Here is a 14,711-nt window from a genome sequence, read left to right as displayed (position 1 = left end):
TTCTTGGTATATGGATCCTTTATGGAACGGAACGGTGTCACTATCCCAAGAGCATACTCTTCTCTTATAGCTTTAGTGGGGATGTGCCCGAGAGGAGATATTAAATTTCTAATCAAAATTTGCACAATGGGCATGCAGTTATTTGGCACAAATGAAACAATATAAAAAACACATTCATGATTTTCGATTTGTATTGGTGTAGCCTGGGCACTTATTTAAACTACATCTAGCAAAACCAATGGAAACTAGTTACCTCACGTCACTGCTGTGCATAGTATTTTCTACAAACACTACAATAAAACTACATATCTATGCCCATTGCCTCATAACCCGTTCATGGCTGTGGCAATTAAATACTAAATCATAGTACTTAAAAAATAAAAATCTAAACTTAAAAATGACATGCTTTTATTCTGAATGCCTGAGGCGGAAGTGTATTGTTTACAAAACTTCCCAGTGACGATCTTCCGGTTTGTGTTTTTTTTTTTGTAAACACAAGAAGGCAACACACAAACAGACACACACACAACTCCACGCTGTGACAGTTAAAATCTATGTCAGCCATCGTTTAACCAACCACCGTATAGCTAAGAAATTGAGCGTTTATTCCGGCAGGAGAGCGACGTCGCTTCTCCCGTCGTTGTTCCGTCAAGCTCTTCGTGGAATGACCACAAACTATCAGCTAACAGCCAGCTAAGCTAACGTCAGCCAACTCGTTCAGACTTTAACTAGTTATCTTAGCTGCAGCTGACGCTTGCTAAGAGTCCCCTCAGAGAGAGACACTCTCATGGTGGTCTCAGTTCAATGGGGAACTGCCTGTTTTCACAAGGTGCGGATGACCTGTCGCTGCTGAACGAGTCCGAGGGGGGCAGTCTGCCCGGAGAGCCTCCGCCGCCCTACCAGGTGAGCTGCTGGGGCTCAAGTTAAATACACCCCGGGGATTTAAGAGCGTGTCACCTCAGTCATTGTGTATGCCATTAAATAAAGTCTATCAATCAGTGATCATTATACCTGTCAGCAATTGTGCTATAACTAAGTACATTTACTCAAGCACCAAATTCTTATACCAATACTTTTCTAGAGTATTTACATTGTGTGCAATTGTACACTTCACCAGAGATTATTGTACTTTCTACAATTTGTCTGACAGCTCTAAGTGCTTTTCATATTAGAATGTTTCATAACCTTCCTGTCCAGTGTAAACCACATATCTCCACATTTAATCATTCAAATTGCTAACACTTTATATTAACCATCATTAATAAATGTAATTGATCGTTTATTAAACTCAAGTTCATAGTTAATTTACTGTTAACAAACAATGATATTTTAATAAATGTAGTTTACAAATTAGTATTTCTATAATTTCTTTATTTGTTAATCAAAAATGTTTATGTAATATTATCTAATTAGTTTACAATAATTCATTGTATCATAGCTGATAAGAGACGATAAAAACTACATTCTGATATGTTTATGAACAGTTTATTGTTTCACACATAACATTTTAGGCTCAATTGAGAATTGCGTCTGGGATAAATCACAGACATACATTATACATTTTCACAATTACGAAAACCATTTTAAAGTTCCATAGCAAATACATAAGTGAGATCAAAGGAAGTCATTTCATGTATTTTTGGAACGCATTTGTATGCAAAGTATTTGAAGCCATTTCAATGTGAACAACAGGTACAGCAAAGCAGCTGTTAGCGCTTCACACTGATACTGTGATGCACAGGTTGGTTCAGGTGTTAGCAACGTTTTAAATATACATGGTTCTCACAGGACAACGACCTACAAACATTTGATGATATTCTATCGTTATAGAATATGATGCATTGCTGTAGATGAAACCACCCAACACTATATAAAATAGCACAACCTTAAATCGTATAAGTGATATATTATGAAAACCAAAATCCCAGACAATACCTAAACTTCAATAACAGTGCTTTTATTTCACCATTCACTACTTGTCAGATGAAGAACGAGAGCATCACAATGCCTGATGTCCCTCTCACGACTTTTAAAAGTATCAGCCTCAGAAATCAATTATCTATCAGTCTGTTAATGCAAAGGGAGCATTGGCAAATCTGATATCTGCACTCCTGGAAAACCTGCTTCATAAATGATGATGAGGTTGTCTTCTGTTTCTTCTTTCCCAGGTGCCCAACCAGCCTGTGCAAGTGTACCATCCCAACCCAGGGGAGAGTCGTCTGGCTTACCAGCTGACCGAGGAGGAGCAGATCCGCATTGCCCAGCGAATCGGTCTCATCCATCACTTGCCCAAAGGCATCTTCGACCCGGGCTCCGATCCCTCTGACAAGAAAGTTAAAGAGTGAGTCTAAAATATGATTTTATTCTCTTTTTATTCCCCCCCCCCCCCCCCCCACAATAGACTGGGGGGGGGGGTTCAATGTGAAAAGTGAGTTGTGAATATAAAAAATAAAATTGCTCCATCACATAGGCCCATGTGTCGATTATCACCACACATGGGCCTATGGTTTTATGTAAAAGTGATAACAGGTGCCAGCTTATTAATAAGTAAATTATCTGCAAGTGCCTACAATATGAGGATGTCTGGAAAAAAGGAACATTGTACCCCAAAATACACTTTTTTCTTACTCCCTTATCAGCAAATCTCAATATAAGTTAGCTCACTTTAAGGGGAAGAATTTGGGTAAATGAATTATTTGACACTAATTGTAAGTATAGTTACATTGGTCAAATTGATTTAGTGTTATTTGTTTATAATTTCCTTTAGATCAATGAGAATACGTTACATTTTCGCAATGCGCGGAAGTCTACATACAGTATATCTCAAAAGTGAGTACACCCTTTAGATTTTTGCAAATATTCTGTTATATCCTTTCAGGGGATAACATTATCCTACTGAAACTTTGATATAACTTAAAGTAGTCAGTGTGCTGCTTGAATAACAGTATAGATTTATTGTCCTTTGAAAATTACTCAGTACACAGCTGTTAATGTCTAAACAGCTGGCAACAAAAGTGAGTACACCCCATAGTGAACATGTCCTAATTGTGCCCAATGATGTTGTTTTCCCTGCCCTGGTGTCATGTGACTCGTTAGTGTTACAAGGATTCAGGTGTAAATGATAAGCAGGGCTGTTAAATTTGGTGTTTTGGGCACAATTCTCTCTGAATGCTGGACAACATGGCACCTCATGGCAAGGAACTCTCTGAGCGGCTGAAAAAAAGGATTATTGCGCTTCACAAAGATGGCCTTGGCTATAAGAAGATTGCCAGCACCATGAAAATGAGTTGCAGCACAGTGGCTAAGATCATACAGCGGTTTTCCAGGACAGGTTCCACTCGGAACAGGCCTCGCCAGGGTCGACCAAAGAAGTTGAGTCCACGTGCTCAGCGTCATATCCAGAGGTTGGTTTCCTAAAATAGACGTGCGAGTGCTTCCAGCATTGCTGCAGAGGTTGCAGAAGTGGGATGTCAGCCTGTCAGTGCCCAGACCATACACCGCACACTGCATCAAATCGGTTTGTATGGCCGTCGCCCCAGACAGAAGCCCCTTCTGAAACCGATGCATAAGAAAGCCCGCAAACAGTTTGCTGAAGACAATGAATCCAAGAACATGAGTTACTGGAACCATGTCCTGTGGTCTGATGAGACCAAAATAAACCTGTTTGGGTCAGATGGTGTCCGGCGTGTGTGGCGGCACCCTGGTGAGGAGTACCAAGACAAATGTGTTTTGCCTACAGTCAAGCATGGTGGTGGCAGCATCATGGTCTGGGGCTGCATGAGTGCTGCCGGCACTGGGGAGCTGCATTTCATTGAGGGACACATGAATTCCAATATATACTGTGACATCCTGCAGCAGAGCATGATCCCCTCTCTTCGGAAACTGGGCCGTAGGGCAGTTTTCCAACATGATAATGACCCTAAACACACCTCCAAGATGACAACGGCCTTGCTGAAGAAGCTGAAGGTTAAGGTGATGGACTGGCCAAGTATGTCTCCAGACCTAAACCCAATTGAGCACATGTGGGGCATCCTCAAGAGGAAGGTGGAGGAGTGCAAGGTGTCCAACATCCGTGCGCTCCGTGATGTCGTCGTGGAGGAGTGGAAGAAGATTCCAGAAGCAACCTGTGCAGCTCTGGTGAATTCCATGCCCAGGAGGGTTAAAGCAGTGCTAGATAACAATGGTGGTCACACAAAATATTGACACTTTGGGCACAATTTAGACATGTTCACTATGGGGTGTACTCACTTTTGTTGCCAGCTGTTTAGACATTAACAGCTGTGTACTGAGTAATTTTCAAAGGACAATAAATCTATACTGTTATTCAAGCAGCACACTGACTACTTTAAGTTATATCAAAGTTTCAGTAGGATAATGTTATCCCCTGAAAGGATATAACAGAATATTTGCAAAAATCTAAAGGGTGTACTCACTTTTGAGATATACTGTATGTCTACATCATGTGTTTAGAAATCTGTAAAAGTGATAAACATGTGCTGATTTTACAAACATTATCTTCATTCTTAAAGATTATGAACTTCCTGTTTCTCTCTCCACTAGGTGTGTGATCTGCATGATGGATTATGAGTATGGCGATCCCATTCGATTCTTGCCCTGCCTTCACATCTTCCACGTGGACTGCATCGACCCCTGGCTGATGCGCTCCTTCACCTGCCCCTCTTGCATTGAGCCGGTAGATGCAGCCCTACTGTCCTCATATGATACCATTTGAGCAGCCCCATGATGGCTGCTCCTGCCTAAAAGTAACTGCACCTTTTTAGCCGACACTGTCCTAGCTGTTCAAACAGGTAGCCACGGTGATGTGGCATTATGCAGATGTTTTGAGGGTGTTTTAGGATGCAGACATTTTTAGAAAACTGCTACACAGTACATTGCTTAAGTCTGATATGCACCTATTTGGGCTTTGGAAACTCTTTGCCTTTTTATAGTAGGACAATGTGCCAAATCAAGCTAGATGAAGAATCTGTAAAGCTGTACACGTAGCAAAATATTACTGCAAAGTAATTTCACTTTTGTATGACAGTCTATTTTAATTTGGTATTTCTATGGTTGTTAGATGCATGTCACCACTCTAATTTACTTCCCCTCTCTAGACGTAATGTGCAATATGTTGTATCAATGGAGAAAATGCAGGAAATTTGTCTTGGTCTCGTGAAGTAACAGTGTATTTCAAACAAATGTGTGGCCTTGAATTTCACAAAAACACAGGCCTCTCTACTGATATGCAATCATTAAAACATGAAAAATAAGTTTTTCTGAACAAAGTTATGCTATGAGGTCCTTGACTATTTGTCTACAGAACCATGAGTTAGAAGGGTGTCATTTTAAACAGAAGATATTTGAAGATTGAATCTACTTTATTTGATTAGGGTGTTGTTGTTGGTACTGTAGTTTTTCTTTTGAAGCTGCTTTTATAAATGTGGGTCGTTTTTTTTTTGCCTTCCCACAATATGGATCCTCTCCTTTGCTCAGCCTTGAGATTGTGCTCTGTTTTAAATATCAGCCCTTAATGTGTCCTTTTCATTGTTTACTGTCAGTGAGATTTACAAAGAAAGATATGCTTTGCAATCCCCCTTAAAGCACATTGGGATACCCTTCATCTGGCTCTCTGTAGCTGTAGACTTCGTAGATGATTGTGTGTTTTGATATGTGTGTGTTTGAGGAGATGGTGGGTAGAGATTGGCATGTGGAGGTCGTATTGTGAATTAACTCTCTCGGTTATAAACCTTGTCATAGTTCCCTCTCTTTTTTTCTAATTAAAGCTTTGTTTTTGAGTTGATGGCCTTCTTACAGCAAGTGATTCATTTCCATAGCTCCTGGGGGTGGTCAAACTAAAATGCTTTTATCTTTTGGTATTAGACGTGTACTCTGATACTGACTGCATAATGTTAAGCACAACAATGAATGTAAAGCATTATTTCAGCTTTTCAAGATTTGGACAGTACAAGTGACAATAGGAGGACATTTCTGATTTATTCAGGCTGCTGTGCCTTTTTGAGGTTGAGGTAAGCCATTTCCTGTGAAGTACAATCATTTCTGACATGACTTTTGTTTTTCTTATAGTTGTCCTCTAGAGGGAAACACATACCAGCACTGTACTGATGTGTGTCACTATCAATTAGCCTAGAAATTAAGTCAGAAATTTGCTCTGGCTGCTGTTAACAATCAGTGTGTGTTTTAATTTATAATGTGTGCCCTGGTGCGCAGATTTTAGGAACATTATGAAGCCACAATAAAAGTGGATACCAAAATTTTACTAAAGAATGATGTGTTGTCTCTTTATTATGTGTTAAAGCCAGAGAGGTCTAGTAGATGGTTCACCAGCAGTTGTGTTTATTAATTGTGCAATCATATGGAGGGAATGTACTTTCTTTTAACAAAAGATTGAATTAAAAAGGTAACATATTTACAGTATTAACAGCACATGTATTGCACACCAAATAACAGCGTTAGACAGAATAAAAACATCATTGCACTCAACTTTCATGAAAACATTGTAAATGTGGTTCTGTGACAAATGATTTACAAAATTAAATTACAAAAATATTTACAGTATTGTCATTTAAAAATAATACTTTATGATCTTACAGTAATACCAACAGACGGATGCATAGTATTTCTTGTAGTGCATCTTCTCTAAAAAACATAAATTCCTACACTGACTGTGGCCAGAGCCACAAAAAGCCCCAGCACCATCCTGAGCAGTGGGGTAGTGTTGATGATGGCTCCGGGAATCTGGAGAGTCTTTACTGGTCTGGACTGTGTTGAACAAGTCTGCAGCTTGTTGTCACTGAAACTCAGCAGCATCTTCTGCAAATCATCAAAAACCTGCAAACCAAAAGGATAGAACGTTAACAGCTTCCTGCTCAATAAATAATTGCAAGAGCAAAGGTTGATCTTGTAAGTTCTTTGTACCTGAATGTTTAACTCAAACGCTCTGACAGCCTCCTCCAAAACGCCGTTCCTCTCCTCCTCCGTCAGCTCCACGCTGTTCATCCGGCTGCGATACAGCTGTTTGAACAGGTTGGGGCTGGACACACCAGGGAAGGCAAAGAACGACAGACCCTCGCTGCCCTTCAGCCCCATGGACTTCTGGGCGATTCGACCCAGGACCTGCCCTCCAGACAGGTCACCTAGGTAACGAGTGTAGGCATGGGCAACCAAAAATTCTGGGTTTTCTTTACCAATCTGGAAAAAACAGGGATGAAGAGTGTTATTTCAGTATCAAACAGTAGAGAAAGTATTGTGTGTGTGTAAGGACACACACACACACACACACACGCATACAATGAAACATACTTGTCTGAGTCTGTGGCAGTATCTTTTAGTGGCTGCAGGGACAACAATCTTCTCTCTCCAGTCCTGGCCGTAGAAGTGTTCCAAGTCTTTCTCGATAGCATCCAGTCTGGCCAGTTCAGCTGGGAAGTATATAGGTGCGACACCAGGATGGTTGGAGTTCCTGTCCATCTCTTCCTCCAAAACCTGGTACACTTCATACAGCGAGCACAGGAGGAGCTGAAGAAGAGGAGAGGTGGTGTCAAGACAAAGAGATCGCAGTAGCCAATAGCCTACCATACAAAAAGGTTTGAACAAAAGTGAGATAATGCAATAAAAATAGATACCTTGTACTGTGCTAGGGTGACTTGTCCCCTCTGGAAGCTCAGCATCAGTTCTGTTTTTTCTGCCCTGGCGTGGCTCTCCATTGTCACCTTTTTGATTTGTTCTGACAGATCCCTGCAAAAAGAAAATGGGTAAGAGAGGAAGGCAGAGATAAATGTAAAGGACAAATATGGGAAAGTACAGAAGACAAACAATGTGTGAATAAATTGTGTGACTTGCTGCACTTATCGATGTTTATCTAATGTAGGCAACGTGTAGCAGGGCAGATGAAACTTTACAAGGATGCTGCAGCTCTAACGCAGATATGATCATCACAGCTTAGAGTTTAATGTTCTTTTAGAAACGTACAAATGCAAACTGTTCGATAAATATTGCGATGCCTGGTGGTGAAATATGAATACAAGTATTTAGAGCTACAATAAATCACAGCAGCTCATTCTCACCTGTCAGTCATCTGCTCTGCTGTTGTCTGAGTCTTCTTCTCTGTCTCCATTGTGGCCCTGAAAAAAGTTGAGTTGTCAAAAAAGTGCTTTTGCTAGCCATCTTCCAACATGTCACTAATATTATATATTCAAGATGTATAAAACATCAGCAAGAGGTTATGAAATTCAAGGTATGACAAAAACAGCAATGCAGATATTGTGTTTTACTCACCCGTCACGAGTTACGTGAAGTTCGGTAGTTTGGTCTATGTCCACAGTCATTCCCTGTTTTCTTTCTGGATGTAGTCTGTAGTACAGTTTGTGCTCTGAATGTTTACAGTCTTCTCTTCCCTTTTATATGATCCTCGTCTGACTCCTCCTTCCAGCAGCTGCATGAAATCTGGAACACAGCGCCACAAAACCTCAGCTAAACATGATATGGCAAAAACAGTAGGAGGGACTGAGAGTTATCATGATGCAGCAACTTTGAGAACAACGTGGAAAAGTTTTGAGGGAGGGACTTTGGGACTTAGCATGAGTATGAAAGATTCAGTAGTGCCCTGGAAAACAAGAGGGAGGGAGGGCTGAGTGCTAAACATGACATTGCACCTCTGAAATTCCAAAGTTGGATCAGACGAGAGGAGGAGCCGACGCTAAACATGACCGTGAGTTTTTGAAGCCAGATTGAGGAAGTGTTGAAACAGTGACTAATAGCTAGAGAGAGAAAAACAATCACATGATTATATCAAGACCACACACCAACCGTTCATCAGACACATGAACAAGTTTAACCACGTTACTAGATCACCGATAATCCTATCTACGTTCACATGAAAAGTAAAAATATCAGTAGAACAAGAGGAACAACATAAAGAAAGGAGAGCAGAGATGTGCAGTGTACTACAATTATATTAAAAGATAAAGTGAAACATGTAGCTTTCTATGATTTTATCCACTTCTTTTTTAACTGTTGGAATTAAGTTACACTCTTGATTGATGCCAACTTGAATTCATATAATCGTTTGTAAATATATGTATCCATAAAACAATAAGTCAATGAATGTGACATGCTGAAGGCCTATATGACTTAGTATTGATAACTTGTGTACAAAATACTAGCAATCTAATACTGCTGAACAAACGTACAATAAAGTATGTGAACACCTGAAGATTACACCCATTCAAAACATAAGCATTAATAAGCTGGAAACAGCTCTTATGGGGAAGCTTTCTACAGGATTTTGAATCTGGCTGCATGGCTGCAAAGATAGAAACTTTTGGGATAGGCTAATGTACACTACTCAACAGATTATATAACAGAGGTCTAAGTTATAAGACATTTTATTGCAGAAATGTTACATTATACCTTTAAGTTTGTTCACATCAAACTCAAATCTTTATTCTTTAAAACAGGAAAGGGGGGTTCTGATGACATGATATATCTGTTTAGGGTCTAAGGATAGGAGGTGTCCTATCATATGTTGCACAGATTGAAGCCCTTTGAGGCAAATCTGGGATTTTTATGCAAGAAATCCACATGATGACAGGCAGCAAATTTTTTCAATGAAAGCATTTCTAACACATCTGTAAAACCCACTGTACAGTGTGAAACATACACAATGAACTGTTGTATTTATATAGATTGTGTGCATGTGACGTCACGCTTACGTCCCTAACCCGTAAATCAGCCATGTTGGATGATATACACAACCAAGACGGCGCCCGTTCGCGTGGGAGTTGGTGCAACGCTTCGTAATTTTCTTTGTATTTAAACGTCTAAGATTGAAAGAAAATGCCAATCGTGTGCACAGTGTATAATTGTGGTAGTAACGCTACTCGTGACCCAGAGAAACGGTTCTTTAGATTTCCTAAAATCACCAAAAACAACGATCCACAAAAGAGGGATGAATTACTGTCTACCGAACGCCGTAAACTGGTTTAGCAACATAACTCGTGAGGATTTAACAGAAGAAAAAGCACAATTCACCCGTGTGTGTGGCGTCCACTTTATATCTGGTAAGAGCTCATGCTAAAGCTATGTTTTCAATGTTTACGATAAACATTTGTGCTTATGATATACCCGAACACTGTAAGACCTTACTTCTCCATATCGCTGACTGGTAAATAAGGCACTTTCTTTACATGTGATGGCAGCCATTTGCTCTTTTCTTCTGTGCATGTTTTTGTTTGGCTTATTCTTGAGACTACTTCACTTGCGAAAAGCAAAGCACCAATGTGAGAACATGCTTCGCTTAATCCAGCCATACAATCACAGTGTGCGAGGATAACATCGCCGCTCTTCTCACTCACAAACCACGGCTTGAGCGATGCATCTCGAGCTCTTTGAGATTGATTTACACGGGCATGGACGAGCACCCTGTCATCTTTCAGTGGTTTGGTAAGAAGACTACCAACCCAGCCAGAAACAAAGAAATTATAAGCATCTAAGCTCTTGTATGCCTTCATTTGTGCGTTGGTTGCCCACGACGTTTGTAGCACAAGGTAGTTCACAATATCCGGATATTCAATCGGCGGTAATGAATCCAAATACTCAATATAATCTGACGGCTTTAGCGTGTACGGGTCACGGCTGCAAATTTGGACTTTTTCCTCCGACTTCTTCAAAGTATTCTGACTCTCTGGAGTCCTCTGCAAAGGCAAGAGTCAGAGTTGTATTGCTGCTGTTGTTTGCTTTAGACGCCATTGTTGATTTGTATATCATCCAACATGGCGTTGCACGCATACGTCACACAGTTTTGTGACGTGTTTGCACACTATCTATAGCAGTCCTGGATATAGTGTAGTAGTTGTAGTAGTCTTTACTAATACTTAGGCTATATATTGTGTTTTATGACTTCTTTAACTTGACTAACTATTACTAGATGCTGTAGCATTAAGATGTCCCTTAATTGGAAAAATCACACCAAATATGGACAGGTGTGTGTGTGTGTGTGTGTACCTACCATAGACTGTGGAACCTGTGGAAGTAAAACCTCTCCACATAAAAACGTTTTATTTCGAATTAATTAATCTAAATATGTAAAAATGAATGATGTCTGTAATGAAGCCTTATAGTAAAATAGTGTAAATGAATTATTGAGGAAAAACTATTTGTTATGTAAAAAGAAACTGCAGACGAACCCGCTGCTCCGCGCCAGCTGCAGAAACACATACTAATTGGTCATCTATTAACTTCCTCTCTCCCCAGTCTTAACATGAGTCAGCAGAGAGACGGGCGATGTACTAAACGTGAGTCAGCAGCTGTTTCTCCAGTCTGTTCAGAACAACATGAACTTGGATGTATTGACCTGAAACTATCGGTGAAAAATGATGGCCCGAATTCAAGGTTTTATTTGAAGTTGTTAGCTACATGTTAGCTCGTTATTCAGTCGACACGTAACACACACATGTCCCTATATTAACGTCCCCGTCAACTGTCGCTGTAACTAGTAAACGACGACGACAGATGTTGAACTTGTAACATGGCGTTAGCTTCAGCTGTTACAGCCTGTCTTCATCTCACAGCCTGCACTTATCGTTAGTTTTCTTTTGTTGTGGATTACAACAAACTGTTGGAAAGCCTAACATTTGGGTTGAAGCAGACACATTTTAGAGCCCACATTAAATTTAGTTGCTAGGTAACGTCAACTGTTAATGTTGCTTGTTTTCTGCATTAGAAAGACCTCCGTGGTACCAAACACCGGTAGTTATATGACTCTAGCATGACCATAGTCCTGTCAAATCACATATACATGGAGTTTAAAGTTAATGATTCATTCACTTGCCAATGCCAGCGCCCTAATTCTGGCAAACGCACATGCTGACCTAGAATATATTGGTGACACAGCACGTAGCCTATATTAAGTAACGCATATTAAAATAGGCACAGACATAACATATTTTATAATGAAATGGTCTTTAACTCTTGCTTTAATATTATACTATATTATTTCTGAAGTTACACTTTATTCTTCCTCTCAATCATAACTGAAGCTCATACCTAACTTTAATATTACTGCTGCAGTATTGCTGTCCCTCTCATACTTCCCTGTGCAGATGGACGGTGAAGCAGGCCCAGTGAGTGGAGGCGCTCAGGGAGAGAAGAAAAGGTCCTACAAAGACCTACAGATGGATGTGGAGGAGCTGGAGGAACCAGATTTGGATTTTGAGGAACGTAGCACCAAGAGGCTTTACAAAGTATACTCTGGGGCTGTGCTGGTAGTTAGAGGAACATTATATAAATCATGTTTTTCAAATGATGAATCCTCAGCAGTAATGAAAGTTATGAGTAAAATAATGCATGTATGTTATTCTGATACAGTCTCTTGGCATGTGTTATTGATACATTAGCATCAATACTGTGCTATGTTCTGTTGTAATAGAGGTGTATCCTTAACTGCACACATTCAAACTTTGAACTGTTCTCACTTTCTGGCAGCCTTTTGCCAGTTTATGGCTGTATGTGTGGAGGCAGTTTGGTACACACTGTTCCATTTAAGCACTTTATAAAACTCAGTGAAACAGAAAGCTTTTGTCATACAGTAAATACATACAGCAGGCCTTTGTGATTGATTTCCCTTGTGTGATAGCTTATTATTCACATTTGACAGGAACCAGGAGGCTTGCTAAACAAACAAAGGAAACACTCTGGTAAGGTGCTTATATAAGGTCACTGTGCATTCACCATGCGTCAGTTGTGTAGATGGCTGAAGAGATGTTTCCCGTCAAACTCACACATTCATCATGGCTGTAATACAGTATCTCCAAAAACGCAATGTCTAATCATATGACCATAGTACAATCCTAATACAAAATGACATGACATATTGCAGGTAATAGTGGACCTGAGCTGGAACTTTATACAGCAGAGTCCTCTGACTTCCTCCCTGCTTATCCAATCTGTATGCCACGAGGTGGATGGGAAGAAAGAGGAGAAGAAGTGAGTGAACAGATGAGATTAAATACATTTTACTCTTGTCAGGTTGTCTGTTGTTAAGATTGTAAAAACTAACAACTGCCTGTTATTTCATCCCTTCCACATTTACTCATGACTACTGTATAAACTCTCTCTTCCAGGATATTCAAGACAAGTTGTTGCATTCATGTTGCACAGCAGAGGGCAGCATTGATCAGGTAATTATCCTATACATTTATTTCTACTTTCACTTCTACTCATAATAATTGTTCTACCTTTCTGTTTCTCCCAGGCAAGTCCAAGCTCCATGTTAGAGTACTGGGTGTACCCTGATAGCCAGCACAACATGGCACTCTGTCCTGTAACTAGGTCTATCACTCCAGTTACTCACAGGCCTCGTCCAGTCATATCTCTAACTAGTTCAGAGAGCTCTGTAGTTAATCCCATGGTGTTGAGCCCCATGACTGACACCTGTAGTCCCATTAGTTCAATGTGCAGTCCCACCAGTTCAGCCTGGGACACTCTCACATTCACATCCAGTAGTCCTGGCTGCTCTGACCAGGATCCTGTCAGTGCTGCAGCTCACCTACACCTGTTGGGGGAATCCTTGTCCCTGATTGGAAACCATCTTCAGGAGACAAATGTGAGTAGAAAAAACAACATTTTATATTGAATATTGGTCTGGGATGCATACATTGATTTAAAAAGAAGAAACAAAGAAAGAAGGGTTGTGCCTTCATGAATACAACTGTCAATTTTTTTTTTTTACCAAAACATTAAACTATTTGTTTTAAATTATGAGTCCCAAAAGGTCTGTTGTTTATGTACATTTAAAGAATAAAGAGTTTGCTGTTTATTTGCACCTGCAGCACCTGTCTACTAGGTGTACATTTAATCTACATACAGTAGATACAGAATCCGCAGGCCAAAGTTAAATTACATGTGTTCAGTGTGAGCAGTCTTTGAATGAGTTTGTTTGTTAAATTCAAAGCTGTTTTCTCTTGCACTAATTTGTACGAAAAAAGTGTTTTTAGGAAAAGTCGAAGGAGAGACGTAAGATATTGCAGTCCTAGAATTCAAGTTCAACACAAACATGATTCTCTAGTGTTTGCTACATTAATCTGTCCACACAATAACGGACTACAGGATCAAAACGACCAGCTTTGATCTCGCCTCAAGAGAACATAAAGCATATTCACTGCATAAAGGGATCATCATTGTATTTCTTTATCTCTCTCCAGAAAATGGTGAGTATGTCGAGTAGCTTGTCTCTGCTCTTGGACTCTCTGCTGTGCGCCCTGGCTCCTCTAATCTGCCTCACCGCACAGATACCAGAGCTGAGGAGCTGCACTCAGCACACACTGGTGAGAGATGCAGCCACGGAACAGTGTATATACAGTTTACCACATACTTTACACTTTGTATATATACACATGGGTGAAAAGAAGGAAACGCCTGTTTTTATTATTCTTCCTTTAGGCCTCCACTCTGGAAAACATTGCCTATGTGATGCCCGGGTTGTGAGTGATGACGAAGAACACACCAGCTACACAAAGAAAGTTCTAATATTCTGTAAAACACGATAGTTTACACTTGGAAAATTATTAAAATAGTAATATTTGTTTACACTACAATTTTTTTTTTTTGGTTTATCCCAAATATTCACATTTACTTTAATATGTTGGCTTACTTTCTTTATTGGTTTTGTTCAATTAAAAGAAGAGCGTTATGAA

The 14,711-nt window shown here is 40.0% G+C and overlaps 3 protein-coding genes across 8 annotated transcripts; 2 read left to right on the top strand and 1 right to left on the bottom strand.

Annotated features, from left to right (window-relative positions):
- Nucleotides 1-493: 493 nt before the first annotated feature.
- On the top strand, nucleotides 494-6,277 carry rnf11a (ring finger protein 11a). The gene is made up of 3 exons (XM_029429810.1): nucleotides 494-903; nucleotides 2,169-2,341; nucleotides 4,561-6,277. Exons 1-3 carry the CDS (start codon nucleotides 805-807, stop codon nucleotides 4,730-4,732), a joined length of 444 nt encoding a protein of 147 aa, XP_029285670.1. The 5' UTR covers nucleotides 494-804; the 3' UTR covers nucleotides 4,733-6,277.
- Nucleotides 6,278-6,337: 60 nt separating this feature from the next.
- hmox1b (heme oxygenase 1b) lies at nucleotides 6,338-8,460 on the bottom strand. The gene is made up of 6 exons (XM_029429746.1): nucleotides 8,296-8,460; nucleotides 8,085-8,141; nucleotides 7,644-7,755; nucleotides 7,321-7,536; nucleotides 6,937-7,209; nucleotides 6,338-6,849 (listed from the first exon to the last, which is right to left on the bottom strand). The coding sequence occupies exons 1-6, from the start codon at nucleotides 8,343-8,345 to the stop codon at nucleotides 6,658-6,660; spliced, it is 900 nt and encodes a 299-aa protein (XP_029285606.1). The 5' UTR covers nucleotides 8,346-8,460; the 3' UTR covers nucleotides 6,338-6,657.
- Nucleotides 8,461-8,613: 153 nt separating this feature from the next.
- hmgxb4b (HMG box domain containing 4b) lies at nucleotides 8,614-14,711 on the top strand. 6 transcript variants are annotated; one of them, XM_029429797.1, is made up of 9 exons: nucleotides 10,894-11,000; nucleotides 11,272-11,312; nucleotides 12,120-12,233; nucleotides 12,674-12,713; nucleotides 12,896-13,002; nucleotides 13,140-13,196; nucleotides 13,271-13,621; nucleotides 14,220-14,342; nucleotides 14,458-14,711. In XM_029429797.1, the coding sequence occupies exons 3-9, from the start codon at nucleotides 12,120-12,122 to the stop codon at nucleotides 14,500-14,502; spliced, it is 837 nt and encodes a 278-aa protein (XP_029285657.1). In that variant the 5' UTR covers nucleotides 10,894-11,000; nucleotides 11,272-11,312; the 3' UTR covers nucleotides 14,503-14,711. The 6 variants fall into 6 exon arrangements, with proteins under 6 accessions (XP_029285649.1, XP_029285642.1, XP_029285619.1 ...); XM_029429767.1 differs by having other exon boundaries at nucleotides 10,895-11,000; nucleotides 12,120-12,281; XM_029429789.1 differs by lacking the exons at nucleotides 10,894-11,000; nucleotides 11,272-11,312 and adding an exon at nucleotides 8,614-8,728.

This window comes from Cottoperca gobio, chromosome 1 (assembly GCF_900634415.1).
Source record: "Cottoperca gobio chromosome 1, fCotGob3.1, whole genome shotgun sequence".
Taxonomy (NCBI): domain Eukaryota; kingdom Metazoa; phylum Chordata; class Actinopteri; order Perciformes; family Bovichtidae; genus Cottoperca; species Cottoperca gobio.
Note: the sequence above shows the minus strand (reverse complement) of the source record. Positions and strands in the feature narration are given on the sequence as shown.

What these genes read in the sequence shown, in the direction of transcription:
- hmox1b (XM_029429746.1), bottom strand. Translation starts at nt 8,345, where the DNA reads ATGACTGTGGACATAGACCAAACTACCGAACTTCACGTAACTCGTGAC. An exon ending in CTTCACGTAACTCGTGACGG is followed by an intron (nt 8,142 to 8,295) that starts GTGAGTAAAACA and finishes AACTTTTTTCAG; the next exon opens with GGCCACAATGGAGACAGAGA. An exon ending in TCACCCTAGCACAGTACAAG is followed by an intron (nt 7,537 to 7,643) that starts GTATCTATTTTT and finishes CCTCTTCTTCAG; the next exon opens with CTCCTCCTGTGCTCGCTGTA.
- rnf11a (XM_029429810.1), top strand. Translation starts at nt 805, where the DNA reads ATGGGGAACTGCCTGTTTTCACAAGGTGCGGATGACCTGTCGCTGCTG. An exon ending in AGCCTCCGCCGCCCTACCAG is followed by an intron (nt 904 to 2,168) that starts GTGAGCTGCTGG and finishes CTTCTTTCCCAG; the next exon opens with GTGCCCAACCAGCCTGTGCA. An exon ending in TCTGACAAGAAAGTTAAAGA is followed by an intron (nt 2,342 to 4,560) that starts GTGAGTCTAAAA and finishes TCTCTCCACTAG; the next exon opens with GTGTGTGATCTGCATGATGG.
- hmgxb4b (XM_029429759.1), top strand. An exon ending in TATACTCTGGGGCTGTGCTG is followed by an intron (nt 12,282 to 12,673) that starts GTAGTTAGAGGA and finishes CACATTTGACAG; the next exon opens with GAACCAGGAGGCTTGCTAAA. An exon ending in ACCATCTTCAGGAGACAAAT is followed by an intron (nt 13,622 to 14,219) that starts GTGAGTAGAAAA and finishes ATCTCTCTCCAG; the next exon opens with AAAATGGTGAGTATGTCGAG.